Genomic DNA, 17,431 nt, shown 5'->3' on the forward strand with positions numbered 1-17,431 from the left:
TAATCTGTGTTTGTGTGTCTTCCCCAGTGACCGCGCCCTATATAAGAAGAGAGCAGAGGAAGAGAGCTCTCCCGACCGGAACACGTGTGTGTGTGTGTGTGTATCTGTATGAGTGAATATAAAAGCTGAAAAGCTAAAATAAAAGAGCGTTATTGAGAATTCAGTTCTGGCCTGCCGTGCTTTCTGTGCTCCACCCATACGAACTGCTACAGAAGCCTTTATTTGATAGCTCTGTGTAACGAAGGTACACAGATCAGCGCTTGGTGCTGGCTCTGTTGGGCGGCAATGAGGGCATGAATGAGGTCCTTAAGTGGGTGGACTCCATGGGGTGGTTCCCTTCAGTATTCTAGCTTTCAGCACCACTGTAGTATGACTCTAGTGTGGGAGGAATACTGAAGCACAGACAAACAGAGAATGGTGTCAACACAGGCTTTATTTTTGCAATTTTTTTACTGCTTTTAAGCATTTACTTTCTCTCTCACACACATGTAGGTGCTCTGGTTGGGAGAGCTCCCCCCTCTTTGCTCTCTTCCTCCTTTTCTTTCCTCCATCACTGCAACAGACACACACAACATTAATTGACCACAGGTGTAATGACTGCCACTCACCTTCCCTGAACCTGCCCTCCATTCACAAACTGGCGCTTAGCCAGGCCCCCGCTGCCACACTCCAAGTTCGGGCTGCAGTATTTGCTAATTTATTTAGTACTGTGACATCTGTACAGAAACCTTCTTTTATGTAGAAGCAAATTCCACCTCCTCCTTTTTCCTCAGTAGACCCCTTGCACGTGACATCACGCATCATGTGATAATTTATTCTAGGGGACAACCAGACACTGTCTTTCCTGTAAGCAAGGCTTAATCAGTCTTAAATATGGTTCATTTTTGCACTGCTTTTGGTTGCAATCATTCAAATCAAGAAAAAGATAAAAGGTATTACTGTCTCCCTGAAACTTTGTCTTGAACTTCTGATTGTGGCTTCGGAACTTGACTTGGGCATTTCGTTAGAAAGGAAATATTTCTGATCTGGGAGTAGGAGACTTTTTCTTACAGCAGTAGGAAGAACCCAATATGCTGAATCATATACTCAGTATATGTTTCACTCCAGCTTGGATAGGCCACAACAATGATGCTATGTGAAAACAGCTCTCTCCAAGCCCTGTCATACAGTTGCAGTGTGTGGCCACAATCTTGCCATTTTTTTCACTGACAATCCACAGAGTTAAAGGTTTTTTGGTTATTCTTTTTGAGGGATTAACCTGAAATAGAATGTAGGTTGTATTCAGTCATGTGACTTTTGCTTGCGACTTTACTTCCAGTGAATGAAGTGGTGGTCAGGCAGTCCAATTTGGCTGCTGTTATGTAAAGAGCTCGTGAAACTGCCTCTGACAGTTTTTGCAGTTTAGAGACCAATGCACAGTCACAGTCTGACCTTCAGAAAGTTTCTCTTTGCAATGGGATAGATGCTTACAAGCTAATAAAGAAGGATTTTTTCCAATGATTTAAAAAATCCATCCGTTGAGTTCCCCAACAGCTCAAACTACCTGGTGCTGCAGACATTGTTCTACACGGACAAACAGATGAAAACCTGGAAGAGCATGGAGGCATACAGCTTTTTATTTTTGGCTGGATTAAAAATCTGGGGCTCAAGACACGACAACATAAATCCTGTATCATTTTGCTCAGGTATAGTAGGCAGTTTTGGGGTTTTTTTATACACATCTTTGCAGTGGTTGCTAGGATGCTACAAGTTTTAGTATTCGGTGTAAACAAACAACAGCCGCTCGATTCTCAATCCTCCCTGCTCTTCTCTTCCAGCAAACAATAAGGTTTGTTTGTTTTTTTAATTAAAACAGAGAAAATGCAGTGAGAAGGTACATTCTAACATCTATGTCGGTAACGCTAGGCCACAAATCTACATCATCACTCCAGTCGTTTTGAGGAATTTTGTATGGATCATAACCACAAATAAATTCTGATTTCCGTGTGTATCTATCCTTTGCTTCTTTCTGACTTAGATTTTCCAAGTAATCCGGTAGTAAAGCTTTTTTAGCTGTAGTTTTCTGCAAACTACGCACGTCTGACATCTTCAGTATCGCTTGTTTTCAGTATATAAACAAAGTTCACTTGTCCCCCAAGACAAAGGTGGCAATGTTGACCCCTTACATTGTGACTCAATGTAAGGGGTCAGTAGCTTGATTACACGATCTGCTTGGTATAAGTGAAAACCTGGCAGAAGTAGACCACTGTCGGAGATGGAATCACTAAGCCAGGTTTCAGTGAAACAGAGGGCAGCAGAACATGCAAAGTCCTTGTTTGTCCTGCTGAGAAGAAGCAGCTCATCCATTTTGTTGGGCAAGGAACGAAGATTTGCCAGGTGAATTGATGGAAGCAGAGTTCTAAAACCCCGTATTCGGAGTTTCACTCTGATAGTTTGGGTGAGTCTGTATTCATGATAGCCTCAGATTTGTTTTTGTGGCTGACAGGAGTGGAACCTGATGTCGTCTTCTGCTGTTGAAATTCATACACCTCAAGTTTCAATGTTTTGTGCTTTATGAGATGATTTCCTTCTCACCACGGTCATAAAGAGTGCTTATTTGAGTTATAATAGACTTCCTATCAGCTCGGACTGGTTTTGTCATTTTCCTCTCATCTCTCTCATCAACAAGGTGTTTTAGCCTACAGATCTTCTGCACACAGGATGTTTTTTGTTGTTTGCATCATTCTGTGTAAACTCTAGAGACTGGTGTGTGTGTGTGTGTGTGTGTGTGTGTGTGTGTGTGTGTGTGTGTGTGTGTGTGTGTGTGTGTGTGAAATTCCCAGGTGATCAGCACTTTCTAAAATACTCAAACCAGCCCTTCTGATACCAATATCCATGCCACAGTTAAACTTACAGAGATCACAGTTCTTCCCTATTCTGATGTTTGATGTGAACATTAACTGAAGCTCTTGACTTGTATCTGCCTGATTTTTTGAATTGCACTGCTGCCACGTAACTGGCTGATTAGATGAACATAAATGTGCAGGTGTACAGGTATTCCAAATAAAGTGGATGGTGAGTATATACTGTATGAATAGTTAAAAAAGTGTTGTTTGTCATGATTTGGGTGGCACAGTGGTGTAGTGGTTAGCACTGTCGCCTCACAGCAAGAAGGTTCTGGGTTTGAGCCCAGTGGCCAACAGGGAGCCTTTCTGTGTGGAGTTTGCATGTTCTCCCCATGTCTGCATGGGTTTCCTCCAGGTGCTTCGGTTTCCCCCACAGTCCGAAGACATGCAGTTAGGTTAACATGGGGCGGCCTTGGGCTGAAGTGCCCTTCAGCCCTTCAGGTACCTAACCCCTAACTGCTCCTCAGGTGCTGTACTATGGCTGCCCACTGCTCTGGGTGTGTGTGCGTGCGTTCACTGCTTCAGATGGGTTAAATGCAGAAGATGAATCTCACTGTGCTTGAGTGTGCATGTGACAAATAAAGGCTTCTTCTTCTTCTACTAAATAAAAGATTGAAGTTATTGGCCGTTCACTGTGGTATAAGAAGAATATTGTCTCTGACATACAATCACAAACACTACTCAGAATACTCTATTTTAAAGTTTGTGTTATTATTATTATTATTGTTACAGCAGTTGAAAGTGTAGCGAAAAGAATCTTCAAAATTGGGTGTGCTGCAACACCCTCAGCAGCCTACCTTCCTCTGTCCTTGTTTATTGCCTGTGGGATTTTTTTTTTGTTTTTTGTTTTTTAAACACACACACACACACACACACACACACACACACACACACACACGTGTATATATAAATTCACTTTTGCTCATTTTTGGGATAAGGAATTCACAAAATGTAACAGAATATAATATTCTGATTATATAGTTTAATAAATGTATTCGACATTTGATATGTTTCACAGTTTTGTTTTTTTTTTGCCATAATGGTAATATTTGATTACCCTGTGGTGGTAAGGGTAATATAAAACGGTTGCAGTCAGAAGTTTATATACACTGACATGAATGTCATTATAGATGACATTTCAAAGGCTTTCACTGATTTCTTTGAACTATTTTGTTTCAGGGGGGGAAAGATTATACAACAAAATTGTTTAATAGAATAAAACAAGCATTTGATGCACAAGTGTTAATTTATTTAGGATTTTCTGAAATCAGCACAGGGTCAAAATTATACATACAGGGTCAAAGATATACAGTACATCTGTATTTGGTTAAATGTCCCTTAGCAAGTTTCACCTTGCAGAATTGATAGAGTTCAATGAAAGAGTTCAAATAAATTTTCCTTTATTCCTGTCCAAGTTTCTAATGGCTTGAGATTATGCTGAAGAATTCTGAGCTAGTCCTCCTTCATTATTCCATCCACTTTGTGCAATGCACCAGTTCCACTGGCAGCAAAACAGCCCCAGAATATGATACTCCCACCACCATGCTTCACAGCTGGTAGAGAGTGTTCCTCTGTACCTCTGGTCATAATGGCCAAACAATCTTTGTCTCACCTGAGAAAAAAAAATTTCCTCCAGAAGGCTTTTTCTTCGTCCATGTTATCAGCTGCAAACTTTGAGTTTGAAGATGTCGATTTTGAAGCAGGGGCTTCTTTCTTGGATGGCAGCCTCTCTATCCATGGCAATGTAAAACTTACTTTACAGTGTTCCAGCAGCTTCCAGTTCATGGCAGGCCTATGTCTATGTGGTTCCTGGGTTGTTCCTGACCATCTGAACGTTCTTCCTCTCAGTTGAAGGCAACAGTGATGGCAGGTTTTCTTCCAGCAAAGTAGCTTGGCAAAGTGACTACACCTCCCAAAAATTTGTATTTATGTACAGTTTTTTGAACTGTTGACCTTGGAAGCTGCAGTTACAGGGGTGCTTGAAAGGTTGTGAACCCTTTAGAATTTTCTATATTTCTGCATAAATATGACCTAAAACATCATCAGATTTTCACACAAGTCCTAAAAGTAGATAAAGAGAACCCAGTTAAACAAATGAGACAAAAATATTATGGTTGGTCATTTATTTATTACGGCAAATGATCCAATATTACATATCTGTGAGTGGCAATATTATATGAACCTTTGCTTTCAATATCTGGTGTGACCCCCTTGTGCAGCAATAACTGCAACTAAACATTTCCGGTAATTATTATCAATAATACACTTCAACAGCAGAAGCATGTACGCTAACTTCAAACACATCAAGAAATACTTAAGTCAGTTTACTCATCCATTCAGCATAATTGCCATCTCAGAGACCTGGATTGACATGGAGAAAGGAGTGGATTTCGAACTGGCTGGATATGAATTTAATTATATAAACAGGAAAAATAAAGGTCGAGGAGGAGTGGCGGTGTATGTGGACTGTAATTTGAATTATAAGTTAATAGATGGCATGACAACGATGATTGATAACTTATTAGAATGTTTAACAATCAAAATTAATATTGAAAAACGTAGAAATGTATTAATTAGCTGTATATATAGAGCGCCAGAAACTAGTATAGAGGCGTTTAAGGACTGAGTAGAAAAGACATTTACAGTAGATAATAAAAAAGTTATCTTCATTTGTGGGGATACTAATATTGATCTGTTGAACCCTAATAAGCACAGTATGACTGAGGAATTTATTAATCCCATGTACAGTACGAGTCTCCACCCAAAAATTACCAGACCCACCAGAATTACTGACTATAGTGCTACCTTAATAGATAATATATTTACCAATGATATAGATAATAACATTATAAGTGGAATATTAATCAATGATATTAGTGATCATCTACCAGTTTTTACAATTTATGACTGTAATCATAAGAGAAATGTGATAGACCATAAACTTAAGTATAGAAGTTAGGACTGAGGAAGCCATGTTCGCATTAAATAATGATTTATTAATACAAGACTGGGAATCAGTTTATATAGAGAATAGCATTGATAGAACATGTGATAACTTAAGTATATTCAAATTATTATATGATAAAAATTGCCCACTGAAGCAATGTAGTACAAAACAAAACTATAATAACCAACCTTGGATTACTAAAGGATTACAAAATGCCTGTAAGAAGAAAAACACTCTATATAGAAAATTTATTAAATTAAGAACCAAAGAGGCAGAAAATAAATATAAAAAATATAAAAACAAGTTAACGAGTATCATAAGGAGATGTAGGAAGGATTATTATGGTAAATTAATATATAATAGCAAAAATAATATTAAAGGAATATGGAATATATTAAATAGTATTATTAAAGATGGCTCTGGACAAATACATTATCCTAAATACTTTAATGACAAAGGTATCGGAAATTATAACATGGATGTAGTTGCTAATAGTTTTAATAATTTTTTTTGTTAATGTTGGACCAAGATTAGCTCAAAATATCTCTGATCCGGTAACAAATGATGATTGTACAGATAATATTATAAAGAGGAATTATTGTTCTATGTTTCTTACACCAGTAGATGAGAAGGAAATTATTGATATAGTTAATAAATGTAGTAATAAAATATCCACAGATTGTAATGATATTGATATGAAACTAGTGAAAACTATTATTGGGGGGATTTCTAAACCATTAACATACATCTGTAACTTGTCATTTCAAACCGGTACATTTCCAAGCAATATGAAAATAGCAAAAGTAATTCCGTTGTATAAATCTGGGGACAAACACAACTTCACAAATTACAGACCTGTTTCTTTACTTCCTCAATTCTCCAAAATTCTCGAAAAACTATTCAATAACAGATTAGATAAATTCATTGAAAAATACAAACTACTCAATGATAGTCAATATGGATTTAGAGCAAATAGATCAACAGAGATGGCACTTATGGAATCAATTGAAGAAATCAGTAACTCTATAGATGATAAGAAAGATGTCGCTGGGATGTTTATTGATCTTCAAAACGCTTTTGATACTATTAATCATAATATATTAATTAATAAGATGGAACAATATGGGATAAGGGGAGTTGTATTAAATTGGATAAGAAGTTATTTGACCAACAGGACACAATTTGTGAAGTTGGGTGACTCTGTCTCAACTCGTTTGAATATTGATTGTGGTGTCCCTCAGGGGTTAGTATTGGGTCCTAAACTGTTTATTCCTTATATAAATGATATGTGCAATGTATCAAAGATATTTAAGATAGTATTATTTGCAGATGACACAAATATGTTTTGTTCTGGAGCAAATTTACATGAGTTAGAAAACATAATCTCTTCAGAATTGTACAGGTTAAAAAGTTGGTTTGACCGAAATAAATTATCATTAAATCTGTCTAAAACAAAAATCATGTTATTTAATAATTCTAAAATAAATAGGGCAATAAATTTACAGGTAGATGGTGTTGATATTGAAAGAGTTTCTAATAATAAATTTCTTGGGGTAATAATAGATGATAGAATTAATTGGAAATCACATATAAAATACATACTAATTAAACTATCAAGAAGCATATCTGTGTTGAGTATAGCTAAGCACGTCCTGGACTATAATTCACTCCGCATTCTTTACTGTTCCCTGGTTTTACCGTACTTAAATTACTGCTCAGTGGTGTGGAGAAATACGTATAAATGTTCACTTCATGCAATAACTATACTTCAAAAAAGAGCTATAAGAATAATTCATAGTGCTGGTTACCAAGATCATACTAATTCACTATTCTTAAATTCAAAATGTTTAAAATTCAGGGATATTATAGAATATAAAACTGTCTTAATAATGTACAAAGTAAGGAATTATAAAGTACCAAGGAATATCCTAGCAATGTTTTTGGATAGAGAGGGGGGCTATAATTTTAGGGGGAAATTGAAATTTAAAATTCGCAGTGCTAGGACAACGTTAAAAATGTTCAGTATTTCTATTTGTGGAGTAAAGCTATGGAACAGTTTGAAAGTGGAGCTCATGAAATGTACAACTATAAACCAGTTCAAAAAAAGGTATAAGGAACAGATCTTTATGAGGTATAGGGAGGAGGAATTACAATGACATTCTATTGATAATATAAGTGTATATATGTGGGCATGGGTACATACGGATATATATACAACCACGATTCCAAAAAAGTTGGGACAAAGTACAAATTGTAAATAAAAACGGAATGCAATGATGTGGAAGTTTCAAAATTCCATATTTTATTCAGAATAGAACATAGATGACATATCAAATGTTTAAACTGAGAAAATGTATCATTTAAAGAGAAAAATTAGATGATTTTAAATTTCATGACAACAACACATCTCAAAAAAGTTGGGACAAGGCCATGTTTACCACTGTGAGACATCCCCTTTTCTCTTTACAACAGTCTCTAAACGTCTGGGGACTGAGGAGACAAGTTGCTCAAGTTTAGGGATAGGAATGTTAACCCATTCTTGTCTAATGTAGGATTCTAGTTGCTCAACTGTCTTAGGTCTTTTTTGTTGTATCTTCCGTTTTATGATGCGCCAAATGTTTTCTATGGGTGAAAGATCTGGACTGCAGGCTGGCCAGTTCAGTACCCGGACCCTTCTTCTATGCAGCCATGATGCTGTAATTGATGCAGTATGTGGTTTGGCATTGTCATGTTGGAAAATGCAAGGTGTTCCCTGAAAGAGACGTCGTCTGGATGGGAGCATATGTTGCTCTAGAACCTGGATATACCTTTCAGCATTGATGGTGTCTTTCCAGATGTGTAAGCTGCCCATGCCACACGCACTAATGCAACCCCATCAGAGATGCAGGCTTCTGATCTGAGCGCTGATAACAACTTGGGTCGTCCTTGTCCTCTTTAGTCCGAATGACACGGCGTCCCTGATTTCCATAAAGAACTTCACATTTTGATTCGTCTGACCACAGAACAGTTTTCCACTTTGCTAGAGTCCATTTTAAATGAGCCTTGGCCCAGAGAAGACGTCTGCGCTTCTGGATCACGTTTAGATACGGCGGCTTCTTTGAACTATAGAGTTTTAGCTGGCAACGGCGGATGGCACGGTGAATTGTGTTCACAGATAATGTTCTCTGGAAATATTCCTGAGCCCATTTTGTGATTTCCAATACAGAAGCGTGCCTGTATGTGATGCAGTGCCGTCTAAGGGCTCAAAGATCACGGGCACCCAGTATGGTTTTCCGGCCTTGACCCTTACGCACAGAGATTCTTCCAGATTCTCTGAATCTTTTGATGATATTATGCACTGTAGATGATGATATGTTCAAACTCTTTGCAATTTTACACTGTCGAACTCCTTTCTGATATTGCTCCACTATTTGTCAGCGCAGAGTTAGGGGGATTGGCGATCCTCTTCCCATCTTTACTTCTGAGAGCTGCTGCCACTCCAAGATGCTCTTTTTATACTCAGTCATGTTAATGACCTATTGCCAATTGACCTAATGAGTTGCAGTTTGGTCCTCCAGCTGTTTCTTTTTTGTACCTTTAACTTTTCCAGCCTCTTATTGCCCCTGTCCCAACTTTTTTGAGATGTGTTGCTGTCATGAAATTTCAAATGAGCCAATATTTGGCATGAAATTTCAAAATGTCTCACTTTTGACATTTGATATGTTGTCTATGTTCTATTGTGAATACCATATCAGTTTTTGAGATTTGTAAATTATTGCATTCCGTTTTTATTTACAATTTGTACTTTGTCCCAACTTTTTTGGAATCGGGGTTGTATATTGTATAAAATGTGAGTATTTTTGTGTGTGTATGTGTGTGTATACAGTGGTGCTTGAAAGTGTGTGAACCCTTTAGAATTTTCTATATTTCTGCATAAATATGACCTAAAACATCATCAGATTTTCACACAAGTCCTAAAAGTAGATAAAGAGAACCCAGTTATACAAATGCGACAAAAATATTATACTTGGTCATTTATTTATTGAGGAAAATGATCCAATATTCCATATCTGTGAGTGGCAAAAGTATGTGAACCTTTGCTTTCAGTATCTGGTGTGACCCCCTTGTGCAGCAATAACTGCAACTAAACGTTTCTGGTAACTGTTGATCAGTCCTGCACACCGGCTTGGAGGAATTTTAGCCCATTCCTCCGTACAGAACAGCTTCAACTCTGGGATGTTGGTGGGTTTCCTCACGTGAACTGCTCGCTTCAGGTCCTTCCACAACATTTCAATTGGATTAAGGTCAGGACTTTAACTTGGCCATTCCAAAACATTAACTTTATTCTTCTTTAACCATTCTTTGGTAGAATGACTTGTGTGCTTAGGGTCGTTGTTTTGCTGCATGACCCACCTTCTCTTGAGATTCAGTTCATGGACAGATGTCCTGACATTTTCCTTTAGAATTGGCTGGTATAATTCAGAATTCATTGTTCCATCAATGATGGCAAGCCGTCCTGGCCCAGATGCAGCAAAACAGGCCCAAACCATGATACTACCACCACCATGTTTCACAGTTGAGATAAGGTTCTTATGCTGGAATGCAGTCTTTTCCTTCTCCAAACATAACGCTTCTCATTTAAACCAAAAAGTTCTATTTTGGTCTCATCCGTCCACAAAACATTTTTCCAATAGCCTTCTGGCTTGTCCACGTGATCTTTAGTAAACTGCAGATGAGCAGCAGTGTTCTTTTTGGAGAGCAGTGGCTTTCTCCTTGCAACCCTGCCATGCACACCATTGTTGTTCAGTGTTCTCCTGATGGTGGACTCATGAACATTAACATTAGCCAATGTGAGAGAGGCCTTCAGTTGCTTAGAAGTTACCCTGGGGTCCTTAGTGACCTTGCCGACTATTACACGCCTTGCTCTTGGAGTGATCTTTGTTGGTCGACCACTCCTGGGGAGGGTAACAATGGTGTTGAATTTCCTCCATTTGTACACAATCTGTCTGACTGTGGATTGGTGGAGTCCAAACTCTTTAGAGATGGTTCTGTAACCTTTTCCAGCCTGATGAGCAACAGCAATGCCTTTTCTGAGGTCCTCAGAAATCTCCTTTGTTCATGCCATGATACACTTCCACAAACGTGTTGTGAAGATCAGACTTTGATAGATCCCTGTTCTTTAAATAAAACAGGGTGCCCATTCACACCTGATTGTCATCCCATTGATTGGAAACACCTAACTCTAATTTCACCTTCAAATTAACTGCTAATCCTAGAGGTTCACATACTTTTGCCACTCACAGATATGTAATATTGGATCATTTTCCTCAATAAATAAATGACCAAGTATAATATTTTTGTCTCCTTTGTTTAACTGGATTCTCTTTATCTACTTTTAGGACTTGTGTGAAAATCTGATGATGTTTTATGTCATATTTATGCAGAAATATAGAAAATTCTAAAGGGTTCACAAACTTTCAAGCACCACTGTGTGTGTGTGTGTGTGTGTGTGTGTATATATATATATATATATATATATATATATATATATATATATATGCATAATTATGATATGGGTGTCTGTGTATGTATGGATGTGTATAGTTATAGGTATGTGTACATGTAAGTACTGTATATATGTATTGTATGTGTGTAAATATGTATAACATAAGTATCTGTATATATGATTTGATTTGGTCGATATTATACCATGTTGGTATGTCTTGGTATGTTGGTATGTTTTCTTTTTTTGTTGATTTTGTTTTTCTTTTGTATATATAGTTTATTATGGTGGAAAGTGATGTTTGATTAGCGGTGGTATAGAGGGTTAGGATTTGATAAGTTATTTACTTCTTCCTAATCCTTTCCGAGCATTATTATGTTACTGCCTTGTGGCTACGCTATTCTGTTTGTTTATGACGATGTTTTGATGCTTACATTTTTTATTATTTTTTTTGTTTGTTTGTTTTTATATTTTCTTTACTGTTTGGAATAAATCAATCAATCAGTTAACTGCTGATCAGTCCTGCACACCGGCTTGGAGGAATTTTAGCCCATTCCTCCGTAAAGAACAGCTTCAAATCTGGGATGTTGGTGGGTTTCTTCACATGAACTGCTCGCTTCAGGTCCTTTCACAACATTTTGATTGGATTAAAGTGTGGCCTCGCTGACTATTACACGCCTTGCTCTTGGAGTGATCTTTGACTTGGCCGTTCCAAAATATTAACTTTATTCTTCTTTAACCATTCTTTGGTAGAACGACTTGTGTGCTTAGGGTCGTTGTCTTGCTGCATGACCCACCTTCTCTTGAGATTCAGTTCATGGACAGATGTCCTGACATTTTCCTTTAGAATTTGCTGGTATAATTCAGAATTCATTGTTCCATCAATGATGACAAGCCATCCTTGCCCAGGTGCAGCAAAACAGGCCCAAACCATGATACTTCCACCACCATGTTTCACAGATGGGATAAGGTTCTTATGCTGGAATGCAGCATTTTTCTTTCTCCAAACATAATGCTTCTCATTTAAACCAAAAAGTTCTATTTTGGTCTCATCCATCCACAAAACATTTTCCCAACAGCCTTCTGACTTGTCCACATGATCTTTAGCAAACTGCAGATGAGAGCAATGTTCTTTTTGGAGAGCAGTGGCTTTCTCCTTGCAACCCTGCCATGCACACCATTGTTGTTCAGTGTTCTCCTGATGGTGGACTCATGAACATTAACATTAGCCAATGTGAGAGAGGCTTTTAGGCCCTGTCCACACGGCAACGGATTCAGGTGAATCCGATACAGTTGTTTATCGTTTCGGCCTGGCGTCCACACGGCACCAGCGTTTTGGGTGCCCCAAAATGCAATCTTTTGAGAACGGGTTCCAGAGTGGAAAGATCTGGCAACGTTGCCGTTGCGAAGTCGTCTGGATGAGTAGAACGGATTTGTTTATGATGACATTACAACCACATGACTGTCAGTGCTTCACGCCGGGTAGAAGTGTAACGAACTCTATGCGAGTTGTCAACAAATCCTATAACTTGGTTCATGAAACGCGCTTACAAAATATTTTCACTGTGAATATTTATTGTGTAATGGTGCAAAGTGAGAGAGAGAGAGAGAGAGAGAGAGAGAGAGTCAATCCCGCCAGCAAAAATAGGGAAAAAAAGGAGCGATGTCACCTCTTCAGATGTTGGTTTAAGTCCTACAATACATTCCTCAAAAAGGGCGTAGAAGAACAAATTAATCCATCAACGTGTAGCATTCAATTTATTCCGGACCATTAAAGACGCCGCCTTCCGCGTAGAATCATACGTCATCCTCGCCGCCATATTGGATGGGTCAAAGCGGAGAATAAAGATGCCTCATTCATGTGCTGCGTTTAACTGTACCAACAGGTTTACCGTCCAAACGAGATCACATGGAATTACCTTTCACAGGTGAGACTGGAAAAATACTTTTCATTGTATTTGGTCATTATAATGTAATTTTACGAACAGATTTTCCTGACTTTGTGGCTAATATGAAGTCTCGCGCATAATAGTTTATGCGCATGCGTCCTTACTTCTTCTATTGTTCTGGTGTCTCCGAAGGGACCGTCTTACAGCGCCCCAGAGGTGTGGCATGTGTATTGCATCGTTTTCAGCAAGCGTTGCGTTGCCATATGGACCTGATATTTTACTGATCGTTGCCCATATGGACGCGATATTTTTTTAAATAACATCTCGTTGCCGTTGTCGTGTGGATGTAGCCTTAGTTGCTTAGAAGTTACCCTGGGGTCCTTTGTGACCTCACCAACTATTACACGCCTTGCTCTTGGAATGATCTTTGTTGATCGACCACTCCTGGGGAGAGTAACAATGGTCTTCAATTTCCTCCATTTGTACACAATCTGTCTATCTGTGGATTGGTGGAGTCCAAACTCTTCAGAGATGGTTTTGTAACCTTTTCCAGCCTGGTGAGCATCAACAACGCTTTTTCTGAGGTCCTCAGAAATCTCCTTGTTCTTGCCATGATGCACTTCCACAAACATGTGTTGTGAAGATCAGACTTTGATAGATCCCTGTTCTTTAAATAAAACAGGGTGCCCACTCACACCTGATTGTCATCCCATTGATTGAAAACACCTGACTCTAATTTCATCTTCAAATTAACTGCTAATCCTAGAGGTTCACATACTTTTGTCACTCACAGATATGTAATATTGGATCATTTTCTGCAATAAATAAATGACCAAGAATAATATTTTTGTCTCATTTGTTTAACTGGGTTCTCTTGATCTACTTTTAGGACTTGTGTGAAAATCTGATGATGTTTTAGGTCATATTTATGCAGAAATATAGAAAATTCTAAAGGGTTCACAAACTTTCAAGCACCACTGTATTTAGAAATTGCTCCAGGAGACATTCCTGAGTTGTATAAATCTAAATCCTCTTTCTCAGATCTCTGCCTTTTTATGTTGGCATCATGGCCGTAGCCTGCTATGAGGCCACCGAGGTCCGGACCTCGGTCATTTTTAAGAGCTGAAAATACATTTGTACGCTAAATATTCAACGGAATAAAAAAAAAAAGAATAACATTTAAAAGTCTCCGTAAAAAGTGCATTGTTAATTATGTTAAACGTTGATCCTGTCTTCTGTGTCTGTTTCGTGCATCACACACACGCACACACACACGTACACACACACGTACACAGTTGATAAGGCAAACTGTTCAACAAGTTTAAAGTTACCCCTACTCTTTATTCAAACATCGTAGTGTCTACTGATTTTTTTTCCCAGAATTATTTTTGTGTGTAGGTGTAATGGATGCCAGATTGTTAATGTATCTTAGTTACATAGGCTACATGGTTAGAGTATCTTTTGTCCTCATTGCTTGGGCCAGATCAAACCATTAAACAAGCTTAAATTATTCTTACTCTTGCCACATACATGTTTGTTTGTTTTTTCAAAACTGATGATATTCAGTTCAAACACCATTAAAAGTAATTTCAGGAATAGATCTCTTGTGTGACATGTAATTCACCCCTCTCATTTAAATATGTCGAAAATTTTTCGGTGCGCCCTTTGCACGCGCATCACAGACCTCAGTGATTGTAAAATGCTGGCTATGGCCCTGGTTGGCATAGAGAAGCTCCCGGCTGGAATCAATCATGATCACTAACAAGAAGTTAAGAGGCCTTGGACTTGGCAAGTTAATTCATGATCCGAATCACTGAAATAAGAGTGAGCGCATGTACATTTTTAACCCTATATGTATAATTTTTTACTGTGTATTGAATTTAAATGCCCCCCACCCAAAAAAAAGAGAGAAATAAAAATAAAATGGGTGCACCAAATTCCTCTGATTTTTTTTTCTATTAAAAATGTTTGGTGTAAAATTATTCTGCCACAGAAGAATAACAGTTCAAAGAAATCACTGAAATATTGCCATGACAGTCATACCCAAATACCTAATATTGCCATGACATTCATGTCCATGATTACATTCATGTCCATGTATTATAAACTTCTGACCACAACTGTATTGTCATCTTTCCCATGGCTGTGGTCCTCCAGGAGGGAGACACGCAGTCTGTGCTTGCGTAACCCCACTGCACTGCCAGTAGCCTGGAGATTGAGTGGCCTTGAGGGGCTGGGTGAGGAATTCAGCATTTCCCAGGACCATGGCATCATCATGGCGTACTCTGAGTTTTCTTTGCCCATGCATTTCCAAGCCATAAGACCTATTAGCCTGAAGAAAACCATAAGATTGGAGGTAAGGTTCTGACCAATAGCTCAAATGTTATAGCAGCTCCATTTCACAAAGTATTAGATGTTTTAAAGTAATAAATCACCTTGGGTCATAATTCTGAAAGAATAATCAGAGCAATAAGATTTGCGGCGGCACGGTGGTGTAGTGGTTAGCGCTGTCGCCTCACAGCAAGAAGGTCCTGGGTTCGAGCCCCATGGCCGGCGAGGGCCTTTCTGTGCGGAGTTTGCATGTTCTCCCCGTGTCCGCGTGGGTTTCCTCCGGGTGCTCCGGTTTCCCCCACAGTCCAAAGACATGCAGGTTAGGTTAACTGGTGACTCTAAATTGACCGTAGGTGTGAATGTGAGTGTGAATGGTTGTCTGTGTCTATGTGTCAGCCCTGTGATGACCTGGCGACTTGTCCAGGGTGTACCCCGCCTTTCGCCCGTAGTCAGCTGGGATAGGCTCCAGCTCGCCTGCGACCCTGTAGAACAGGATAAAGCAGCTAGAGATAATGAGATGAGATGAGATGAGATGAGATGAATAAGATTTGCTGTTAAATTGATTTTTTTTTTGTACCTAAATTGTGTGTGTGTGCTGGTCAGGTGTCAGACGTGGAGAATATTCTTGGTGTTGTCCATACGGAGAACATTAATATTGTGGCAGAGGCTTATGATGTGACCCTGGAAATTATGTTTCCCAAAGGTAGTTGTAATTCCACATCCATATCCACCAAGTTTTGTTTTTTATTCATCCATAAATAAAAATTTGTTTGCATTTTATCTCGATAAACATCTTAGGTACAGACGATAGCCTGGACTTTGGCATAATCAAAGTCTCAGAAGAAGTGAAGCTGTCTGTTACCTTGAAAAACAAGGGGAAATATGACATTGCCTACAAGTATGTTCACAAGCACATACTCATCCATAAGCAGCCGATATATATTACCACTGGTCAAGTAATAAAAATACCATAAAGCCCATGTCTAATCTGCACTGATTTCACTGTTTAAGGTTCATCCTGGAGCCTACTGAGCCTGGAATACCTAACCTCAACTCAGCTTTCACTATCACACCTCAACAAGGCTTTCTTTATCCCACTGACCGGCCTACATGTGTCCAAGTCATCTTTTGCTGCAACAAGGAGGTGTCTATCAGACAACAGCCAATTTTACACTGCCAGGTCAGATGAAAATCCCATCATATAGATTTTGGTCAGTGTCTGTTTCATGTGAAAATAACTTTAGTGATTTATTGTTTTAGGTCATTGAGCCAAATGTTGATGAAGCTAGAGAAACCATTAAGAGTGTACCCATCAACGTGTCTGTGCAGTGTCTCTATTCCAAGTACAACATCCACCCTGCAAATGGCATCAACTTTGGCTTAGTAGTCTATGGTTCGCGCAAGACACAGACAATTACTTTAGAGAACAGGGGTGAATTTGAGATCTGTTTCACCATCTCCAGAATGTTTAAAGATCTCCCAGTGTCTGGACAGAAGAGAGGGTACAGACGCTGATCCATGCATATTAAGATTTTACCATTATCCTTAATAAATGAGCATTTCTAATTCAAAGTCTTATTTCTTATAGTATAGACAAGAGAGCTTCCAGAGAGAGTAATTCTGCAAGACAATTACACTCTGCCATTAAACTACGCTGGTCTGACCCTATCCAGAAGGACAATATTAAGGACAGCATACCTTCTCAGGTATAGATATCTTTTGTATGTCATGTTCTTTTTACTACATTTCAATGGGTGTCCAGTCGTTTCACCCCTGTTTAAATTGATGGTTTTGTGATGTAAAAATATCAGATCTTTTTCTGTTAATGTAATATAGTAGCCAACACAATTTAAGTAAAATGTAAAAATTAAGAAAGAAAGAAAGAAAGAAAGAAAGA

The 17,431-nt window shown here is 38.5% G+C and overlaps 1 protein-coding gene across 1 annotated transcript in view; it reads left to right on the top strand.

The window, feature by feature from the left end:
- The window catches only part of hydin (HYDIN axonemal central pair apparatus protein), a 338,453-nt gene that overhangs the window by 272,262 nt on the left and 48,760 nt on the right, over nucleotides 1-17,431 (top strand). Inside the window, exons 51-56 of the mRNA XM_060923930.1 lie at nucleotides 15,361-15,559; nucleotides 16,138-16,237; nucleotides 16,333-16,432; nucleotides 16,546-16,714; nucleotides 16,795-17,036; nucleotides 17,123-17,240. Coding sequence (XP_060779913.1) covers nucleotides 15,361-15,559; nucleotides 16,138-16,237; nucleotides 16,333-16,432; nucleotides 16,546-16,714; nucleotides 16,795-17,036; nucleotides 17,123-17,240 — 928 coding nt within the window. The remainder of the gene's footprint in view (nucleotides 1-15,360; nucleotides 15,560-16,137; nucleotides 16,238-16,332; nucleotides 16,433-16,545; nucleotides 16,715-16,794; nucleotides 17,037-17,122; nucleotides 17,241-17,431) is intronic.

This window comes from Neoarius graeffei, chromosome 6 (genome assembly GCF_027579695.1).
Source record: "Neoarius graeffei isolate fNeoGra1 chromosome 6, fNeoGra1.pri, whole genome shotgun sequence".
NCBI classification, from domain to species: Eukaryota; Metazoa; Chordata; class Actinopteri; order Siluriformes; family Ariidae; genus Neoarius; species Neoarius graeffei.